Source organism: Mycetomoellerius zeteki, unplaced genomic scaffold (genome assembly GCF_001594055.1).
Source record: "Mycetomoellerius zeteki isolate Tzet28-1 unplaced genomic scaffold, Tzet1.0 scaffold223, whole genome shotgun sequence".
Lineage (NCBI taxonomy): Eukaryota > Metazoa > Arthropoda > Insecta > Hymenoptera > Formicidae > Mycetomoellerius > Mycetomoellerius zeteki.
In genome coordinates this window covers 1,079,222-1,103,131 of record NW_017257198.1, presented here as the reverse complement: position 1 = coordinate 1,103,131, position 23,910 = coordinate 1,079,222, and the positions used below count along the sequence as shown (strand labels likewise).

Here is a 23,910-nt window from a genome sequence, read left to right as displayed (position 1 = left end):
TAAAAATAATATCGCCTCCCCCCATCCCACGATGAATGTAAAGAAACTCCTCAAAATTGACATAGTATGTGTATTCCATTGCTGTGCCTTGGCTGACCTTCCGCGGTGGATAAAGCAGAGCCTGCAACAACGGGTGGAGGATTGGAAGCAACGCAGCAAGACACTGGTGGATCAGATACACGAGGTGGATCCATACTACGTACCCACCAACGACTACCGGTTCATAGGCCAAGCCTCGTATGCCGATATTGCAGCAGGACGTACCAATAGTCCAAGCTCGAGAAATTGTAGCCCATATAGACACCAACGAGAAGTCACTCCTCCTACCATGACCGCACAAGTATTACGACCTGTGGTTATGCAAGCTCAAAAATTGACTATGGAACATTCTCTTTCGTTGGACGAGGCACAAATCTCAAAGATGCAAATTCCTAAAAATGACACGAACATAAATAAATCAAAATCGCAATTACAAACCGAGACACACGTGCCAACAACAGATGATCGAAGCACAATCGATGTGGAAGAATGTCATCAAGCTGTACCCGAAGTCGAATCATCCATGCCACGTCGAGGACGATCGCCTACACGCAAAATAAACTCATCCAAAGTGAAAGACCCCAAAATAATAGCGGATCAAGAAGGAGAAATCGACAGACGTGATAATCTTGGACCTGGCGCGAATTCCAGGCAAGAAACGCAAACGGAGCCCGTGAAGAACTCTCTAGCACCGTATGAAGAACGAAGAGGTCGTTCGCCCAGTCCCATGTGGGTTCCCGGTTCTACTTCCTATGCTGACATTCTTCGTGGATGTATACAGACAATGCAGATTAACACTGCTCCGGCGCAACCACCTAGACAAAAAATGGTTTCTTTATCCGAAGAATCTCGACGGAATCGAATGGAAGTTCCTCGCGTGGAAGAAATCACGGAACAAGATATCGCAAACGTTAAAAAGTCTCAACAAGTTACAGACCAGCAAATTGTTGAAGTTACAGTCCAGCAAATTGTACCGACGCAAGAAATACAGGCGGAAAACATGCAAATCGCAGAGACTTACTGTCAACCTGAAATTTCCACAGAGAAAGCAGAGGATCAAAATTACACCGAATCTGAACCGACTAATTGGACCGATGAGTCCTTGCAAGATTACAATGTACTGCAACATGTGAAATCTTATGAGAACGTGCCAAGACAACAGCAACCGACGGAGATCTACGATTATATGATACCGGAGACGATGCCGGAATTGGTAGGTTTTATCGGGTCTCATCTCGGAACGTATCCAGTAAGTTCGTACGTTTACGCGCCGTCCGGTCATCATCAGCAAGTACAGCAACTCGATCAAATAAGCTTGAATCCTTATGATAACAGTTCTTTAGCTTACGCGCCAGAACATTACGTTGCGCAAACCGCATATCTTTCGGCATCGGATATTTATCAGCAGACTCCGATGCAGCAACCCGTTGATGATATGAGACATACAACTGCGATAGTGATGGAGAAGCCTGTTGAGGTGTCAATAATTAGACAATCTGAAGTTCCTAAAGACGTGAGTGCGACTGAACTTATCGATAAGCCTGAACAGCAAAAATCTGTAAATATCTCAAATGTAGAAACTTCCACAACGAATAAAACAGAAGGAAGGAATGCGTCATCATTGAATAATATGGAAACCAAAGGGCAAACCTTTTCATACGCACAAATACTTTCGCACGGACTCAGTCCACGTGTTACTTCGACACGCATCGTTAGCGAATCAGCAGCCGCAAATTATCAAAGTAAGGAACGTTCTGATTCGCCAAAAGAGTCACTCGAGTTACCATCTCGCGAATTGTCACCATTGCAGGAACCGAAATTCAAGCAAGAGTCGCAATCATTCGCGGTTACGTCTGAGCAATCTAAACAATCCAAAGAAAACGATTGGGACACGATGAAGAAACGAGAGGTCAGGAAGAGGCAACAGCACTCGAACGACAAAATTAAACAGACGGATGAGAAAAAATCTCGAAAGCCTATCGATAAACCAAAGGAGAAACAAAAGAACGAAAAATTAACTCCGCCGAAGCAATTGGAAACGCAAGATGAATCTTTTCTTGATAAAATCAGCGATAGCCCAATGCAAAAAGAGGAAAAACTAGTGCAGCAAGAACAGCCAGCAGTTGATTTAGACACAAATCCATCGCAAGAAAAGAAACGAAGACAAAAGAAAAAGAAAATAGATAAGTCAGTAGGAGATGAAATTGACAAAGCTCTTAAAGAGATTGAGGATATGGATAAACAAAAAATAAGATCTCAGAAAGACAAGCTTAAAGAGCAGAATAAAGAAATCAAACCTCAAGATTCCGTTAATGAGACGATAGAAAAACATAACGACGAAGTTGATAAGAAACAAAACAAATCTGGTGAAAAGTCCAGAAAATCAAGAAAATCTAAGGAAGCAACAAGAATAAAAGAAACTATATCTATGGAACACGCTATATTGTCAAGTAAAATCAAAGCAAGCGATAAAAATATTTTAAAAGATAACGTGGAAGATAAAAAAGATACGAAGGATGCAAAAGTTTCAGATTCCAAAAATGAAGAGGAAGTCCAAAAAGATATTATCAAAGAAATGTCGAAAGATCAATTGCAAATCGACAACAATAGCCACATTAATTCTAACAAACCCGACAATGTAACGAAATGTAAGAACAAAATTGATAAAGATACAAAAACCAAAGAACAAAACGAAGAGTCTTCAGAAAATAAAATGCAATATCAATCGGATGTTCTAAGTAATAATAAAAAGGATAAAATAAATATAGTCGATGAAAATAATGTAACAAAAGACGTAAAATTATTAGTTACTCAAAAAATCGAGTTGGAAGGTACAAATGAAAAGACAAATATGTCTACAAAGATTGAAAATACAAAAAAACATAAAGATGCTTCAAAAAAAGAAAAGAATAAGACAAAGTCAAAAGAGCTGAAGTTGGAAGCTGAAGATAGTAACATAAATCAAGAAAAGCTTGAAATCAGTACTAAAGAAATAATTGAAGACAAATCTTTGAAATCAATTAAACCACTAATTGATATTGAAACAAAAGATTCCGAATCAAAGCCGCTTAATATTACAAAAATCGCTAGCGATGTAAACGAAAGCAAAAAAAGTAAAACCAATCCTCGAAAGAAAGACAAGGCCTCTAAAAATAAAATAAAATCTGAGGCCATAATTGATCCGTCATCTGTAATTTCAACAAGCAAAGTTTTGGATGAAATTAAAATGAATTTAAATGGTACAGAAAAATATGACGTTGTTCCAAAATCAGAACAAATGATCGAAGCTAAAATTGCAGAAGCAACAGTAGTTGAGAAAACTTCAAAAGAAATCTTATTGCCTAAAACAGTTCAACAAATAGCACAAGAAATTGTACAAATTGATAAAACTGATAAAACATATGATTCAGCTGAAGTTAAAGAAAGCAAAGAAACAGAGCATCAAACAAATGCTAAATTAGAAATTGAAAGCTTCACAACAGAAAATTTAGAGATCAGTACAATAGATGATAAAGAAGCAATTAATAATAATACAAAAATAATTGAAAAAATTAAAAAACCAGAAGTAGAGAAATGTCAGATAAAAACAACGAAACAGAAAAAATCCGAAAAAGCAAAATCTAATTTTCAAGATAAAAGAAAAGAAAATCGTATTGAAATACCACAGCATAGCGAAAATAAAACTGATAAAAAGAAAGATGAACTTAATATCGAATTTTTAATTCCACCTTCGAAAGAAACTGTCATCCAAGAGCAATTTTCGGAAAAAACGAATTTGACTGAACAACATGTATCAGTACTTAATAACAGCTGTATTATTCAATCAAAAACAGACACTGAAAATAACTACGGCGTTAAAATAGACGAAAGAGAAGATAGAGTACTCGGCCAAGTTAATAAATCAACTGAAAAACCTACAACATTACCTGAGACGGATTTGCCTATTTCTACAGTACATAAGAATGTCGAAATTATTTCTACAGAAACACTCCCTAAAGAATCTGAAGTTTCTTCAGAAATAAGTAATACCGTTTCGGACATGGAAAAAAAATATCAGAATATTAAAAATGGGAAACTTAATCACCATAAAGAAACAATTATTGAAAACGAAGACGTTAAGACCGATATAAATGACAAGAATTCCCTACTAAAAGAGCAGGATATTAAAAAATCGAAAGACGCATCCAAGGAAAAGATGTCGAAACGTATGAAGAAAAAAGAACGCCTATCTCCTACACATACAGCTGAACAAATGAAACAGTCTTTTTACGATAAGTTCCAAGAGGAAATTGTTTTCAAGGATGATTCAACGAAGAAAGGAGAAACCCCAAAGCTTACAAATCTATCTCTTGCGAAAATTGATAATGTTGATAACGAAAAGACGAAAGAATCGCCGAAAAAGAATGAAGCTGAAACTGAATTTGATTCTAATGTTTCAAGTGATTCGATCAACAAAGCTCAAGTATATGAAAAATACACAGATGAGACACATAATAATTTAGAATCCGAACAACCATTTTCGACGGGGAAGGCTTTGATTATAGAGAAAATGATTACTACCGTAACGACTACCACCAGCGTTCCAGGATCGGTAAAAGTCAAGCCACCCGATGTCAAGTCCGTTAAATCGGTAGAAATAATAGAAAACATACCCCTTCCCAAAATTGTAGGTTCCAAAGTTACCGAGTTAATCACTTTGCGTCCTGAAACTGTAGAGGCTAGTCTTACTACTACTTACGCTAGGGTATCAAATGATTCTCTCGTTAGTATGCAATCGGATCAGGCAGCGATTTCTCAAAAAGTAGGTTTAACTTCCGCGATTTCCACCGAGAACATTGTGATATCCGACGAAATGGCCCTATTCAGTAGCGTGCGAGATAGGAGAAGGGTTTGTTCGAGCACTTCAGAAAGTCGCGATATGTCAAAGAAGTCCCCGCCAATGACTCCATTCGAAGAGAAGGAAGGAGAAGTTATTGCTCAATTAAATGATATGAAAAAATTGGGAAATCAATTAAAGGTAGAAGTTCCTGAAGAAAAACTAGAGAATGATAATAAAAAGGAGAATACTGTTATAACAACGACATCAGGAATTATTGCTGTTGATACTATTTTACAAAATGACAATATTATAGAAGGCCAAAATATTGATAATTCAGTTAAAAATAATCATATTATATTAAATGATGAAACTAGTCAAGCTGATTCAAATATTTTAATTGAAAAAGATAAATGTATAAATGAAAATGAGGTCGATGTTGCTAATACAATAGCTAACAATATTCAGGAAGAGGTAGATGGAAAAACAGAATTTGCGATGGAATGTGAACACACAACCAGAAAAATAAAAAATAAAGAAATACCTGAAAGTTCTAAAATAAAGAAGAAAATAGTTCCTGAACATTTATTGGATCTTATTAAACCTTATGCAATGGATCGCCATGCTTACAATCATGCAGAAAGTAATTTTTACCGTTATTTTAAAGTTGTCAAAACAGTAAAAAAAGTACAACCTGTTGTTGCAGTTCATACAAGACCAGAAAGCATAGAAAGAATCGTACAAGACTCGGTGATGAAACCGATCGATGTTAAATCATCGAACCAAGAAATGAATGAAAGCAATTACAGAAGACATGCTTTCATCATAGAAGCGCCAAAATATCCGATTACCAGTTTTTACGAATTTGAGTCGCAATGGATTAAAATGAAATTGATGCCTGAAAAATCTGTATCTATTTCTTCTGATGATTCTGAAGTATCTGTAAAAACTGCAATAGGAAGAGAGAAACAAACTGTTGACGAAAAGGAAGCTGTAAATGTAGTATCTGACTCTACAAAGGATACAATTGCGATTGTAGAGAAACTTAAAGCAATCGAAACAAATGATAGTGAAGATAAAGATAAAAAATCGAAAGATTTACAGCAATCTGTACATTTAGTTTCAGATGATTCTTGGATGAGTATTTTGGATGAGCCAATGATGATTGAGGACGATTTTGATGATACATTTAATTCAGAAGAAAATACAATTAATAAAACGGTAGATACAAAATTGATAGATGTTGAAAGCCAAGATCGAACAAATGAAATACAGATACGAGAAAAACAATTATCCGAAAATATTTCTGAAGTAGAAATTCCATCGTGCATAGAATCAATTGAAGAAATTCGGGAACCAACTATAATTTTAGTTAGCACATCTGCTAATAATACGCAATTTAATAATAATGTAAAAGATTTAATTAGTATTACTAATGATTCAATACCACAATCAGATTCTGAATTAAATGTCTCCGTTGAACTATCCACCGAAAAAATCAGTAATCAGTTGACAGATGCTGGAACAATAATAAATACAAATATTCAAGAAAACAAAACTGATATAAAAAATAATATTGAAACTAATCAAGAAATTAAAGAAACACCAGCAAAGATATCGTCTGTACATCTAGAATCTGATGATACTTGGATGGCTCTTCTTGAGGAAGAAATAATAATTGATGATGATTTTGATGAGTTGGAAACAGAAACAATAAAAGATAGCCAAATTAAAAAAAGGGAAGAAGACGTTGAAATAAAAGAAGCAAAAACTAAACAACAAATCGAGGAAAAAGAAATAAAAAAGAAAAAATCAATAATTGAAAAACAAGAAGACGAGGTTGAGCAGAAAGAATTAATTATTGAAGAGCAACAAGAAAAAATTGAAAAAGAAGCAATAATTGAAAAACCAGAAGAAATTAAAGAGAAAAATGCAATTGAGAAACATGAAGAAGACATTGAGATCAAAGAACAAAAAACTGAAATTTTAAATAATACATCTCCAACAGAAATTGCTGTAAAAGATGAATATCATACTAGCATAAAAGATATTCAAAATAAAACGGCTATGGACGAAAAGCAAAGCGATAAAACAAAAAATCAACCGAGGAAAAAGAAAGAATCAAAACATGTTAAAATTACAAAAACTAAAGATCAAACGAAGACTAAAACTACAAACAAGCAGAGTGACGACATTAAAACAGACGTCAGTAAAGACGATTTATCGTTACAAAGTAATTTAGAAGAACGTAAATTGGAAAATAAAAGTGATTGTGAAACAAAAGAAGCAGAGCAATCTTTGATAGTAGACAAACAACAGATTGAATCGCACAAAGATAAAGAAGAATGTGAGAAACGTGAAGAACGTAAGTCGAAATCCAAAAAATCCAAAAAACAAAACCAGAAATCTGAAGTTATCCTTAAAGAGAAATCAGCATTGGTGAAATGTGAGGGTAACTTAAATAAAGATGACAATATTGTTCTCTCTAAAGCGACAGAATCGGATGTATTTGAAGAACCATCATTTGTGGAAAACCAACAAGATTCAAAGGGTCACATGCCTAAATATGACAGTCGATTAAATCCGAATGCTAAATCGTGGGCAGCCATTGTTGGTACAAGAGGTATAACAGAAACAACTGTTGCTTCAAAAGATGACTTTTTAAACACTCAAACGTCCGCTATTACTCAAGATACAAATGATAATGTCACAAATGTCATAGAACAACCACAAGCGCCGACTGAGTATGATTCATGCAAAATTCCATCAAAAGAAGAAACACTCACAACGCACTTACCTTCATTAGAAAATCAAACAAGCAAAAATGTCATCGAAGAATTAAAGGCAACAGTGGTGGATGAAATCAAACCGATCGAGGAAAAATCCACAGAACCGTTGAAACAGTTTAAAGAAAGTAATAAATCTTACGCGCAAGTTACAGCCTCCTCCCGAAGAACTTCTCCTCAGATTTCTCAAGAAGAAACGTACTCAGTTAAACCTATTCCATTAAAGACGGATCATTCAGCGATCAATGTAAAAACAGCCATTTCAAATGAAATGCACGAAGATTTTATTACAGAAAAATTACAAAATCCATTAGAACAGGATAACAAACAAGATGAAATAGTAGTACAATCTTCTGATTATCAAACAGTTATTACAAACCTCACTTCCCAAGAAGAATCAATTCCTTGGGTAGAAGAAGTGGAAAAAGAAACAATGGCTGTCTCTGTTAACCCAATCAATACGAAAGATAATGAAATATATGTAAAACCAGAAAATACATGGGCTGCAATAGTTGGTAAAAAATCCGTAGAATCGAATGAAGTTAATGATATTATTAATCTCGAACCAAGTCTTCCTAAACCAGAACAAAATATAGAACCTCCGATGCAGGTCCAGATTTGTGTGGAGAAGGCTCCTAAACAAGAACCTATAGAGAATTTAGTTCAGGTGGACGAACAAGGTTTTATAGAATTTGTTAATCGGAAGGAGTTACGCTCTAGACGTTCTAGATCGCGTTCACGAAATGCTAGGCAAGATAACAGATACGCAAACAAAGAAATAAAAACACTAGATATAAAATTTGAAAATAGTGAAGATATTAAAGCTAAAGAAGAGATTGAAAATAAGATTAAGCAATCTGTGCAGAAAACTGAAAATGAACAGAGGACAGTTGATGAGAGCGACGAATTGACAAAGATTATTAAAGAAGAAAATGCCAAATCATCTAAAAGCAGAGATAAAGACAATCAGAAAAATGATTCCAATGAAAACAAAATGCAGTTTGCAGAAAATAAAAGTCATGTTGAGAATAAAATTATTCAAGAAACAAAATCCGAATCAAGCGCAACACTTAAAGGTAAAAAGACTAAGTCGAAGAATAAAGCTGGTAAAAATTATATGAAACAGCAATCTGAAATTAAGGAACACAAAGAATTAAAACATATCGAAAAACCAAAAGAAGATAAAAAATCTGCAAATGACAACAAAACAGAACATAATAAGATCCAATCAGAAAATATTGAAGATCAATCAATAAAAGAAACAGAGTTAATTAAAGATACAGAGCATGCGCAAGAGAATAAATGTAAGGATATAACAGCACTTCCGATTATAAATCAAGACAATACTGCGAAATCTAAAAAGAAGAAAAATAAAAAAGGAAAATTTGTAACTGAGCAACTGAGTGAAAGTACTTTTGATATAGTTAAAAAGACAGTTATAGCTGGAGATTTAGAAAAGAAAACAGAATTGCCAGTAGAACCAAAATTAGATGAAGTAAAACTTGAAGAAGTTACTACAGACATAACATGTAATATATTTACGTACTTAGAAAATGAAGAAATTCCAGCAGAAAAAATTAAGAAACAAGAAAATATTAAACAAGTTATGATTTCTACAGAAAAGGAAACTACAGAAAAAGAAAGTGTTGAACAGAAAATGATAGTTGACGAATCGAAAAATGCAGAGACATGTAAAGAATCTCATTTAGAAAAAATAGAAAAAAATATAAAGGAAGAAAAAGAAATTCATAAATTTTCAAAAGCAGAAAAACGTAAACAAAAGAAAAAAGTAAAAATTGCCCAGAGCAAATTTACTGATTCATCTGAAAATATAAGTACTGTTGAAAACATTAAAATAACAGAAATCGAACCATCGAAAGATAAAATAGATGATGAGTCGATAATTGAAATACAATCTGTACAAAGAGAAGAAATTGTGAAGCCTTTAGAGAAATTCGAAACTGTAAACGAAAATGAAACCTCACTTCCACATATAACTTTGCTAAAAGACAAACAAAAAGCTAAAAGCAAATCCAAATCAAAAAAAGAAAAACGACAACAAGATGATAAAATTAAATCTCAAAATTTTACAACTACATTTACAACTGAGCCTAAAGAAATCGAAACTCTATCCATTGCAGAAAACACTGAAGTAAATTTATCTAAAGACACAGAAGTATACGACATTACGCAAACTAAGGAAGAAAATGTCAAAGATCAAATATTAAACGATGAATTAACTGAAATTTTACAATCTCCAAAGAATGTAACTGACAAAGACCATTTCTCTATTGCCACGGAAACAATTAAGCAAGAAGATATTAAAGCATTAAATGAAAATGTTCCTGAAGCCGAAGAAGTACCCGCTGATAACATTTTGACAGAAAAAACTGAAATTGACTTGCCTCAAACAGAAGAATCTAAATTTGATGATATTTTGAAACTGCATGATACAATTAACAACGATATTACCAAAATAGAATCAGTATTGATATCAGATAAAACAAACGACTCTGTTGATGAAACCGAAACGGAAACTCCAATTAATCATGTTTGCATGCAAACGGAGTTACCGTGTGACTCGATAAATACAGCTATAAAACATTCTTTACCGTCAGATAAATTATCTTCAACTGTGCAACAATCCTTCGAAGATGATAAATTCGAAGAGGATAAATTAAAGTGCATTGCAAGTACCGAACAAGAAAATTCTGATATTTTAATTGAGCCATCCAAATCTAAAGTCCAGTTCTACATAGCGGATGAGATCTTAGTTCTGAATCCCGATCGACGAAAGCACGTTCCATCGACATCCTTCCTACAGGAACAATTTACAACTGATTCGTGTAATTTATGGTTCCTGTCTATTGATGATGGTTTTTGGCCTGACAAACGACCCTATCACGAAGCCGAGCGTGATCATTTCGAGAACTTAGCCTTACATACAAAAAAAAGTCTCTCACACGATAGTAAACGTGATTCCGACGATCGTTCCCAAGACCACGACGACGACGACAATTCGGGTGGTGGTAGCGGTGGTAGTAGGTCGTGGGATTCTTGTGGGAACTCATGTTCCCTTCTGGGTATACCTCAGACAGAGCGTATGATAGCCGATTTACCCGGTGGCATATGTAGCTGGAGCGACTATAGCACTTATCTATCGAGCGAGAGCGAGCGGACAATAGATCATAATCTACCACTCGGCACAATCGAGGATCCAACATTACATTCGAGTTTATCTTTGGATAACTCGTTGCCAGATGAAGTCCAGTCATCATCCCCTCCCTCCCAGGATCCACAGACTGAATCGTGCATGGAGTCTCTTGCAAACGCCGAAATAACACTGAGGGAATATCCTGTCTCTTCTTCGAACAGTTTCCAAAGTTCCAATCATCCTAGCACTTGCACCAAATCATCGACCTTTGTCCACCTTCCACAATCCAAACTGCATTTAGGTAAAGAGACGAGGGAGAGATCTGTGCAACGGTGCAGCCTGAACGGGGAGGTGGAGAGAGAGACGGCTAAAGGCGAGGCTGAAAGGATACGCAGGATCCAGGTGCGATCACCGTCACAGCCGTGCTCGGTCTTGTTCTAGTCAAATATGAACCAAGTCCGCTGCTATATGTATATATACATCTATATGTATATATACGTGTTGTATTTAGTTATCTGGATTGTCTACCACTGGTTTTTCGCTCTCTCTGTCTCTCATTTTGTAAAACGACTACGTTTTCTTTTTCTTGTTCGATACTGAATCCAATGTGTGTGATTTTCTTGTGTCGTCAATTACAGCCCATACATACATAAATATATCGTTGTTGCTGCTCTCCCTACTCGCTATTATCGAATTATTATTATTATTATTATTATTATTGTTATAAACTTGTCCTAATCTCACAAAATAATTTAATTTTTTACAAATACATTTAACAAAATGAAATTAATTAGTATAATATATCATTTGCATGAAATAGCGATAATATGATCTTTCTTTTAAAATATAGTTTGTAGTACTTGCATGTTTATTCCGCTTCTAAATATGCTTTTTGTGTATATATGTATTGTTACTTAAATAGAATATATATTACGCTTACTAAAATATCAATATACATACATATATATAGCTACATAATTTGTAATATATTGATAAACGAGCGATAATATCAAATATCAACGAAATAATTCATGCAGAATAATTGAAAATCAATAGCTCATAGAAAATATAAATTAATACGCAGTGTTCCTGTTTTTTTTTTTACTTTTGGTTGCTGGCAACTTTACGTGACAGGTCTTTGCATTCGGACTTTAACGAGATATCCCGAAATGTACTGACAATTTGCATGATGAGGATTTATCTCTTTATATATAGCAACGAGTGTTTAAACATCTTTCATAACAGACTTCAAGGAGTTGTTTTCATCAATGTGCTTTTATTGTATTTTGCAGTACGTCATTTTATACAATATCAGATAACATCTTTTTTTACAGGTTTTAAGAGTTTTCAGTTAATAGGATTAACATTCAGCGTGAAAATTCATTGAATTCCGTCATGTGCACGGCATGATTGAAGTAGTAATAAATCTCGTAATCAACGATAAAATTGCTAATGATCGTTTATGTTTTAGGATGTCGAAGAAGGCCTCGCTTCTTTACAAGCAAGACTTTTGAATCTCGAAGGAACGATGAGCTATTTGCCTCGAGATAGTATAGAATCTATGCTTTCATCTCTTATGGTAAGAATGTTAAATGAGAAAAAATTGTATACCTATATATATAATCATTAAAAATTTAATAAAATTAAAGCAAGTTAAAAAATAAGAAAATTAAAAAATTTTTATTAAATTCGTGTTATCATCCGAGTAGATTAATTTTCTTATACAGTAAAAGTATATCGAAAAAGACGATTCAAAGAATTTTCTCTATCTTCTTTAGATTATATTAATAGAGCTTCGCGCCAACGATGAGGATGCTACGCAACTTCAAAAGCGATTACAAGAAATTCCTGCCGATATTGAATCTCAAAAACTCTCGGTAGCTTTGACGGGAATTCATACACGTATCACTTCCCTTCTCGATCAAGCAGAACAAGGGAGAACAGCTCTGGAACAAGCACGAGAAAGTCGAGAGAAACGTGGCCAAGAGATTCATACTTATAAATTATTCCTCGAAGAGACAGATACTTGGTTAAGAAATGTCGTATCAAAATTACATGAGCAACATTCAGTTAATACCAGCAAGGTCTGTTTCAATATAAATTTTTAATAGAAGATTATTTGAAGATATTTTACTTTTTGCGTTCGCTATATTAGATCTGCTATTTTGGACTTTTATATTTTATATTCAACAATTTTAAAAACTTTGAAAAACAATTAAATTGGATACGTATTCTTTTACTTAAAAAAGTCAAATGTTAATCGTTATTTCTAATCATAAATCAGTTTTATATTAGATATATATATAAATATCAGCTTAATGTGGTCGAGAGTTAATTTGATTAAATAATTGTGTAATACGTTATTCATTGCACGCAAAATAATACCGATTTTTTTACTTGTTACAATGGGCAGGCTTTACTGGAAGAATTAATGAGTCGCGCACATCAAGTCTCAGAACTCGAATCGTTGCCAGAAGTGAGTGCGCTAGCGATAGCGTTGAAGGAAGCCCTCTTGGACGTAATTGACCGTCTCCAACGAAAGCAGCAGGTATCCAACGCTTCGGGGGCTTTCGCAAATATCACTACTCTTCATGGTGGCTCGGTTGCTTAAAACGATATTACAAAGAATTCGAAAAAAATAAATCTTTAATTTTTGGAACTTGCCAAAGCTTCGCTGTACTGGGAATAGAAAATAAAAGGCTTGCAACTTGCGATTATTACAAAGCTGATAAGCTTTGTAAAGCGGATAAAAAATTATGAGTAACGGATAAAATTAATTGATAATCATATGTAAAATTTAATGTTTCACGTAAATATCGTGAATCTGCATCAAAACTGTTTAGTCTCTTGAGTCTCTAAGAGTCTGAAATAGTGCCTTTGAATTTGGATAGTCATTCTGGAAACAACGTGTAATATACGTCAATTAGATGATAATGAACGCTTTGTAATAAGCGACAATAAATAACGCAACTGTCGGCAATAGACATTCTAGTCAAGTTTAATAAAACAATTTTACTTTTGCATGCTTATACGAATATAAATCGTTTAATTGTACAAAACATTATTTTGAGAATATTTTTTTTATCTTCACCGTTGCTACAAACACATGCGCTTCCCATCATGCACATCGTTTCACTATAGATATCATGCACCGTACGTTACTTATTAGTTCATTGTACATTATTTGTGTATCATGTGATTATTATGTATTTTCGTTTATCTTAAGGTGATGGATGTAATATAGGCATTGCATGTAATCAAGGAATGTTAATACATTGCTGTAATATTTCATGTAATTAAAGAAAATTCTCATTAATACCTGTCCCTCTTCCTTTTATTGTGCGTCAAATATGATAGTTATGTATCATATTTAGTCTGACATAAATAACGTAAATAATATCGCGTAAATAATAATTTCTAAGTATGTATATATACGACATACTGGTAGATAAAACCGTTAAACTAAACTGTTTTAAAATGTGTGCATATATTATTCATATTATTTTTATTAAAAATATAAATCATCCAATTGCAATGTGTCAATACTTAGTGATAATTAACTTTATTATAAAAAATAACTGAATTTTTTTACGTTACAGTTTATATATAGTTATATATAATTTAATTATCACAAGCTATAACATGTTGCAAATAGTTTCTTATAACAAAAACTAGATAGAAGTATTATCAGAAATAATTTTTGTTAGATAAACGATTATTTATCCATTGTTACATACTAATTAAAAAGAAAAAATAAACTTAATATTTCATTTATTTTTCACAATTAAAATAATTAACAATAATTTTAAATATAAGAACGTATTCATTAATTCGAAACATATACAAAAATAAATACAAATACCTTTGTAATAAATATCTAAACTATAATGCCACAAGTATATGTTAGTGTATTATTTCAACAAAATTATTATCCTCGTAGGAGATCTGTGAAGAGGAAGCTCAAGCTGACGACGAATCGACAGAGAGAGATAATGCTACTTTGGATGAAGCACCCTCAATTCATTCCTCCATAGAAGGAGGTCCGCCATCTTTAGCTGACGTTTCTTTACAGACAGGTCAAAGTTTATTAATCGACGACGTTGTCGAAAGAAAAACACAACTCACGAAACAGACGTCTACAACGCAGATGCCGTCGTCAACCACGTGCCATTCTCTCACCACGCAGACATCACAAGATTTATTGCCGAGCGAGAGTGCTCAAACGCAGGAAGCTATAAAGGTTTTAAAAACTACAACGGGCGATCATGATGTAATCGAAATAGCGACCAAATACGTGCCGTCTAGTTCTAATCAAGAAATAGCGCGTCGGGAACAATCCAGTATTCTGTCCAGCGAAGACATCGTTGTCGATATGAAGTATCAAGACGCGAAAAAGACCGATAGCGCAACCAGCGAGCTAAACATTGTCCACGCTGCGCCACAATCCTTTGAGACAATTCTGGTCGAACCAGACGACATCACTACCGAGGTAGTCGTCGACGCTGATGGCACCAAGAGAATAATCGTAAGAAAGTTACGACGTACTACAGTCACCAGCAGGCAAACCACACAACAGCGCGTGTCCACGCTGTCGACAGCGGTCGGAGATACGCCGACGATGATGCAAACTTTCTCAGAGGCTGCGTTGAAAGATCAACAAGTTACCATGACCAGGACAAGACCAGATGGTACCATCGAGACTACGACAAGGCAGATTTACGGCGGCAAAGTTACTACAAGCGCGCCCGTCGAAGGTATCAATGTGGAGGAGTACGAATCCGAACCCCGTTACACGCGCATGGTGACGCAAGGTCAGATAGGAGATATCAGCTGTCAGCCTGTCGAGGAGAAGATACTGATGGAGGGCGGTGAGTATCAAACGAGGACATCAAACGTTCATGCTGTGGTGCAACAAGTCACAAGACGGGTGATCAAGCGAACGCGTAAAATCATCCGAAAAGTTACCATCGTAGATGGTAAAGAGACCACTATTGAAGAGGTGATCGAAGAGCCCGAAGAAGTAGAAATAGATGAGCAGGATATACCGCATATCAGCATCAACGTAGTTAAGAGCGAAAATCAAAAGACTTTCCCAGTGGAAAAGGCAATAGAGCAGCAGGAAGCAGCGACATCAAAGATGTCAATGGGGTCTTATATCTCCGAAATTCCGATGCAAGGACCATTTTTTGGACCATTTGCTAAAGATATAACGAGCGTATGTCGAGATAAAGCAGAGGAGATCACAAAAACTTCGCTAACAATTGCGGAAAAAGATGACATCTTGGAAACTAAAACATTGGATACTGAAAATCGCAAAAAGGAAACTACGTTGTTAGAAGAACCCACGATAAAGATAGCAGATTCTACAACAGATACAGCTGATTCTAAGATAAAATTAACGGATTCTACACAAACTGCAGTGCTCTCTCCTTTGAAAGAGCATGTAACACAAGAAGAAAATTTGGCTAGCATTCAAGCTGATGAAGGTATTTCTACTGTACAAAGTGACGAAAATGTAGCACGAACAGAAATTAAATCGCAAATGGACAAACAAGAATACAAGCACTTTCCTACTGAGGTAAATGGCACAAGTACACTTGCGATCGATAATCAAGCACTAATCGATGCTGAACAATCTGCCGTTTTGCAGACTCCTGTTGAAGATGTTGCAATGGTACAATCGGAATCTGTAAAATCTCCATTAGAGCCGGCCGTAACAGATGATGAACCAGTGGTCACCAAGGCTACTTGTAAGTCTGACGATGCACCAGTAAAGAACGAAACACTCAGTATCGAGCTAGAAAATGGCACGGTAGAAGTAGAGACGCACCATGGTGATAGCAGCACTGTAGAAGCAGATAAAAATATCGATGTATCGAATGTCATTGTATTAGAGAAAGAGTATGATGAGAAAGAAGAATCGAAAAGAGAGGTCTCGCTTGAATCATCTAAAGAAGTTACAACCTTAACATCACTTCAAAAATTGGAGCTAGGAAACGGATCGATTGCTTTAACAAGTAAGTTAGATATTTCTGAACCTGACAAAAACGCGGAAAAAACTACTTTAAAATTGAAAGATGCGGGAACATCTTCCAAAGAACGAAAAATATCACCAGAATTGTTCATAAGTGAGGGAAAAGACAATTCTAGGGATGAAGCATTCAAACCAGAATACAAACCAATATTTCACAAGGTTGAAATATCTCTGTCGGTGCGTAAAGAAGATGAGGAAGTGGAACCATCAGTTTCTATCAAAACTCAGGCAGAGCGGCCCGAAATTGCCCCGTATAGCATCGTTAAAGAAGATGTAGATATTAATCTTCCAGCGGACAAGGAAACGACAAAAGTGATACACGATAAAATTGTGCAGACCACCGCCTTTCTCACTGCTGAAAAAGAAACGGAAACTTTACAATTAAGTACTGCAGAAAAAGAAGTCGATGTTTACATCGAATCGCCAGAAAAGAGTAAATCGGATACTACAAGTCATAAAAGTAGAAAAAAGAAACGGCACAAGGATAAATCAGAATCTTCGGAAAAGCCAGCAGAAACAGACTCTAGCACTTCCATTGCTACATCAATTGCCGAATCTATGGAGATCAATATTCCATCATCTAATTCGTCCAAACATGCTAGTGAGCAACCGCAACCGGATGTCGCAGATATTATCAAGTCCGAATCCTCTCTAAGCTTAGACGACAGCATTATGGCAGAGAACGATGGATATCAACCGGACGATAAAACTATGGATGAATTGTCGATCGCGCCGGAAAATGAAGATGGCATAAAGAAGAAAAGAAAAAAGAAGAAGAAGCAAAAGGTTCGACTGCTTCGAGATGAAGATTTGACTTACATGCCCAAGACTAGTAGCGACGATGCGGCGTTCACAGACAATAGTCTTCCTTTAGAAATTTCTGAAGTAAAAGAAATGACCGCAAAAGATAAAACAAAAGAGGACATCACGATAGAAGAAGATAGTCGAATTATAGAAGAGGAGAAAATGAAAGACGATACAACGAAGCCAGAAGATGAGGTGAAAAAAACTAAAGTCGAAACAATACAACAAGAAAGTAAGTGCAAAACTACGTTAGATGACGCGAATACTCAAACAGCTATAGAAACGTGTGATGTATCGACTTCGCTTACTCCAAAAGAAGAGAAAAGTCTCTCTACGTTCATGCAAACTTCCCCTGAGCCGGTACCGATCACTTTGGAGAAAGAAATGCAAACGGCTAAAACTGACGAGACTCATATGGAGACGCAAACATTTTTAGAACCTGGACTTGATTTCAGCGCGCAAACTATCGCGGAAGAAACACCGGAAGTCGAAGATTCAGGTGTACAAACTATGACACCCACAGCGACGCCAACGGAAGAGTTCGCTATTCAAACTAGTCCAATAGAAGATATCATTCCTGCCGCAGTGGAAACGGAAGATTCTCAAGCACAGACGACTGAAATTGATGTTCACTCCATGGAAATGCAAACTTCACCTGTTGAATTATCTCCAATGATAGCAACTGAAACTCAAACAGCAATAAATACGGTAACAGAAGTCGAGCAACAGACTACTCCGCCACTAGTGGCAGAGCAAATTATTGTGCAAGAAATTTCTACTCAAACGTTGTCTGAAGTGCCAGAATCTTTCGAAAGAGATATGCAAACGAGTGCCCCGACTAGTCCGGAACAACCAGATGTTTCGCATATAGATACTCAAACAATCGCAGAGCCAGAAGTTCTTGCCGAAACAACGGAGACACAAACGACACCTGAAGAGAGTCCTCGAAAAGTGGAGTTGCAGGAATCTGAAATGCAAACAAAATCGCCTGAGCAAACCAAAGAGACTATGATGCAAACAAGTCCAACTATAGTTAGTCCGGAACCTATACAAGTGTGTGAAGAATCTGCTCAAACTAGCATTGAAGATATGAAACAGACTACAGAGGAAGAATCACAGACATCAGAAATCAGTCCAAAGAAAATTGAAACTTCTGATAGTTCGGTACAAATAAAGGTAGAAGAATTGATACCACAAATTGATGAAAGTATACAAAATATTCCCGAAGTATGTGAGATCAGTGCACAAACATCACCAAAAGAAGAGAAACAACCAATTGAGACAATCTCGGTATCTCAACAGACAACACATATTCCCACTCATACTGTTGAAGTATCTACGGAAGATTTTAAGACGGAAATAGTTGAAACAGAAGACCTGAGCAAAGTGCCCGTTCCAATCACCTTAGAAGAGACGAAGAAAGAAAAAATAGATTTAGAAAAAACTCCAGCAGCACCTGATGTACAAGTACCAGAAATTGTGAAATCCATAGAGGAAGTAAAAGCAGTAGAAATTATAAATAAGCTGATATCAGAGATTCCTACAACGGTCTCAGAAAATATCGTACAGATGAAAGCTCCCATCGAAAAAGAAACAAAACATGAATTTTCTGAAGTATCTATGATGGTAGAACGTCCAAAACCAACGGAGACTATTATACAAACAAAAGAATCTACGCCATCTTCTATGTCAGAAAAGGATAATACTTCGGATACGTCGTTTGAAATCCACGTTCACGCAACTATAGAACTATCCGCCAGTGACACGCTCGATAGTGTTGCATCTGTTAGCAAGGAAACGACCGATACTTCGCAAGATACTACGATTGCCGAAGATCTCAGTAACGACATAATCGCAGAGCACGATAATAAGGTATCAAAACGGCAAAAAAGAAAGAGAAAGCATAAAACTATGGAAATCACTGTACCGAGCAAGGACAAGTCAGAGCTTGAATCCGCATTTAGACAATCCATGGAACCTCAAGATACTGTCGCGAAACCGTCTTACTGCGATGTTGCCAAACAGCATATCAGCAAGCAATCTCTGATTGGAAATGATGATATATTGGAGGAAGTGGCATCCGAATATCCTTCTCAGATAACATCTCAGATCGAATCAGATGTGAAATTGAAAGACACTGCATTAAAAACTATGATAGAAAAAATGAATCGACGTGAAGAAGGTAAGGATACATCCTTAGATATTTCAACTACCTCGGAAATAGTACCTATATCGATGAGTGATCCATCTGTAATCGACTCGAAATACATTCCAGAAACAATAGTACCTGAAGTAGCAACAGTGCGAAAAACATTTGCACTTAACAGACCGATGGTAGAACCATTGTTAATGTTGTCGGATCAGCAAAAATCGTTCACATCTATGCAGTTGTCGCCCGAGCCAATGGATACAACTGAAGAGCCATTGACACCCATAGAAATCGAGCAACCTATTTTGAATAAAGAAAATATTAAATCATTGCGAACGGAAATCCAGACGTACGCCCAAGTAATATCTGAAACACCAGCAGAAATATATGAAAAAAGAGAACCGCAATTGTGGAAAGAACCTGTTATCCAAGAATCGTCTCCTCAAGCATTATCCGCGGTTTTTCTTTTAAAGGAATCTTTGGGATATAGCGCTAAACCGCAACATCAGGGAACGCAAACGATGCAAGCAGCTAAAATAATAACTGACCGAGTAAAGAATCTACAGAATACCAACGAATCGAGTCATTTAGGTAACATCTTGCATATCGCGCATCTAGAAGAAGTCACCACAGAAAGACTCGCGGAAGAACGCTCGTCGGATGTTCGCAGAGAATTGGCGCAATTAAAAAATGCTGTTCAAGAGAACGATGTCATAGTTGTCGAAGAAACTCTCGTTACCGTCGTCGAAACAATCTCAACTTGGCTAGAAACCATTGAATATCGAATCTTTCTAAACAAAGAATGTCCGACTGGACCTTCTCACGAGGACGCTAGAACGTTCATTGAATTGAAAGATGAGGTGAATAATGTAGAAGAAAGTGTCCGTGAGCTCGATAATATCTGGAAGCAATTAGAGCAAAACTATCCGAAAGAGGAACGGGAGAAATTACGAGAATGTGTAGATGCCCTTGAGCATCAGGTGAAAATTATCGAGCATGTTACTACTGACGGAGAAAGACACGCTAATAGGCAACTCGCAAGATGGGATGAATTTCTAAATAGCATTAATAACGTATATAGGTAAGATACTACATAAAAATATTGATAAATTGTTTAATAAATTTTTGTAGCGTATCTTTTAATATATTTCACTGAGACTAGAAATAAAAGTAGAAGTGATAAAGAATAAATGTAATTTTAGTTTAATCCTTTCCTTTTTTTCTATGATTAATTCTTGTTACAGATTAGTCGAAGAACAACGTAAACAGCTCAATCACATAATCGAAAGCGAGTATTCCACACAATGGAAATTACAGGAACTCGATAAATTAGACAATACCAATCGCTGTCATATGTGGAAGACAAGTAGTCTTCTCGATGCTACTCGAGAATTACTGAGCGATCATCCCGGCAAGATTATACCCGAAGAAATTTACGCAGCGCATGAGATGACAAAGATCATCGAACATAGTATATGTATCGAACGAGAACGTCTTCTCCAATTGCTCGCTTTAGCCGAAGAATATGAGCAAACTCTTCAAGAATTTGCGCAAATTATCGAAATCGCTGAAAATTTGCTGGACAGTCCAATATCCGCACTAAGCCTGGAACATCTCCAGGAGGAGATGCAGAAGCACAGAAAATTTTTTGTCAATCTAAACCACTGTCGCGCGATTCTCGAATCGTTGGAAGGCAATCTAGATCCTGAAACCAGAGCCAAACACTCCGGTTTGCACGAAGAACTACATAGTAAAGCAACGGCGCTGCTCGACCAGGCAGCTTCAAGAGCGCAACAAATGGCTTTGGCGGCGTCGCGATGGATGCTACTCGAGCAGGGTGTAAAAGAAGAAAGAGGATGGCTCCAGGTTGCACATCAACGAGTTCCTGATCTTCAAACGGTGACTTCGACCGACTATGATCAATACATCTCTTTATATCAAGTTAGTAATTATATTAATACTATTATATTAAGGCTTACAAATTATACTAACGAATTTGTGATGTATGAACATCCTGTATTTAATTTTAATAATTAATTTATCACATTTCAGTCTCTATCATCGGATGTAGCAACTCATCATGCACGATTAATTCACTTACTCGGTGTGGCACGTAGCCTTCGTGATCTTATCAACATCGAGGATCCTGAAGATCGATATGGTGAAGCTCTAGACGTGATCGTCAAGCTGCAAGACAATATCGAATCCTCTCTAAAAAGACTATTAGCTTTTAGAGAGAGTTGGAACAATCAAGAGATACTAACGAATCGCGTAGAACATTGGATAACAATGGCCGAGAAGGAACTTGCTACATTACACGATCCATCAGGAAGTTCTATGCGTCAATTCTGGGTGAGCGTTCTTTCGATCTATGTCTAGATTCTGGTTAAATACATTTATAACTTGTTAGTAATTCAGTAGAAATATTTAGCGGTGAGCTGTATTTGTACATGCATTTAGGTCACATTTTTCCAACACATTTGACCTTGTGCCATCGAAAGCACATGTTCTCTCTTTCACGCGAGCCGTATTTTTAGTACGATTAAAATTGGAGAACGAAAGTGTTATGTATTACGTAACGTCAGCTTCATTTTTATCGTCATCGTCATCGCTGCGTCATTCACTTTTTTATAACAAAAATTTTAGTCTGCAATTAATGTATTCCGGATTCTACAATTCATTTGAATGCATATTGCAAGAAAGAACTGTGTACGATATTTTGCTTCTATACGACTATAATTTCCGATATAACTACACAAGTGATTAAACATCTTAAATTCTGTAGCGATCTTTTTACGCTTGCAGGAATTAAAAGCACAATTTGAGGTTCACAATAATACGCGTAACGAAGCGGACAATTACTTCGAGCAAGCTCTACGAATTATACCTCTGTCGGACGAAATGTTGCAGCGACAGTTTCACTACGAGTTGCAGGGTCGTTGGAATGAGATTAGTGATAAGATCAACGAAATTCAACAAGATGTCACTCGCAGCATTTCCTCGGACGAGATCTCGTCGAACGAGAAACTAAAATTACTCGAGAAGGAATTAAATGAATTACGAATGACCATCAATAGTTTCCATGGAGTGCTGAAGACAGAGGAAGAATTAGACTTATACGTCGAGAGACTCACTATATTATTCGAAAGAATCTCTTTGATCCAGAACGAGATAGGTAGATTAGGTCTTTTACCAGCGGCGGAGAGTGAAAGAGTCGGAATCTTATTATCATCGGCGCGTTGCATAGAAGGACAGATAAGCGAAGAACTAGATTCGGCACAGCTACTCAGAGAAAAGATTCAGACTCTACAACGTGGATTAAGTCGCTTTAGAAAGGCTCACAAAAGATTATCGATGATATTGGATCAATGCGAAGGTAGCGAAAGACAAGAAAGCGACCTGGTAGCGGCAGCTGTAAATCGTTGTCAATCTGTCGCCAACGAATTAGCTGTCCTCTGGCAAGATCTAATGGCATTAAGACAGATGCTGCATAATTTACCAACCGGCATGAGAGTGACGGTGTCGCCAGTGGGCATAGAAAGAGACTTGTCTAATATACAGGATGTACACACCGAACTTGAATCCAGATGCGCGCATCTGCTATCGTTGCTGACGAATAGACTGGAGTTATGGCGACGATTCGAGAGGCAGCTGGAAATGGTGCAACAATCCGTTCAAGAAGCGGATTATATGATGGAACTGTTAACCGTCCAAGACTCCGTTGATTACGACAGATTGTTGAAGGCCACGGAGCGCCTCGAGGTGAGTTATTTTTTTCTTTACGTTTATATCAGTTTGCGCAAAAGTAGAGCAGTGCAGTTTACTCATGGTAATAATATTGAGCAATGAAATCATCAGTGACTTATAATGATTTTACGGAATATCAACGAGTTCATTAATGTCATTTATTATTCGCCACGAGCGAATGGATACTAATTAGGAAAATGCATGTTTAAGTTGGACAAGAAAATTTAAATAGATCGTAATCTCGAAACTTTCAACTAACTTTCCTTGTAGCTTACAAATGATTAGTTAAAACTTTTTTACCGTAGCAATACTGTGACATCATCGAATAAATCCGATTATAAATACAAGCCGATCTTATCAGTGATTCAAATTGTACACACG

At 36.2% G+C, this 23,910-nt stretch overlaps 1 protein-coding gene across 1 annotated transcript; it reads left to right on the top strand.

Annotated features, from left to right (window-relative positions):
- The first annotated feature begins 31 nt into the window (after positions 1-31).
- LOC108723071 (uncharacterized) lies at positions 32-23,631 on the top strand. The gene is made up of 16 exons (XM_018448549.1): positions 32-2,777; positions 2,943-3,689; positions 3,873-5,194; positions 5,324-5,498; positions 5,562-6,356; positions 6,447-6,694; positions 7,040-9,170; positions 9,405-9,668; positions 9,783-11,197; positions 12,267-12,374; positions 12,574-12,879; positions 13,209-13,343; positions 14,736-20,863; positions 21,027-21,723; positions 21,835-22,134; positions 22,588-23,631. The coding sequence occupies exons 1-16, from the start codon at positions 32-34 to the stop codon at positions 23,629-23,631; spliced, it is 18,561 nt and encodes a 6,186-aa protein (XP_018304051.1).
- Positions 23,632-23,910: the final 279 nt, after the last annotated feature.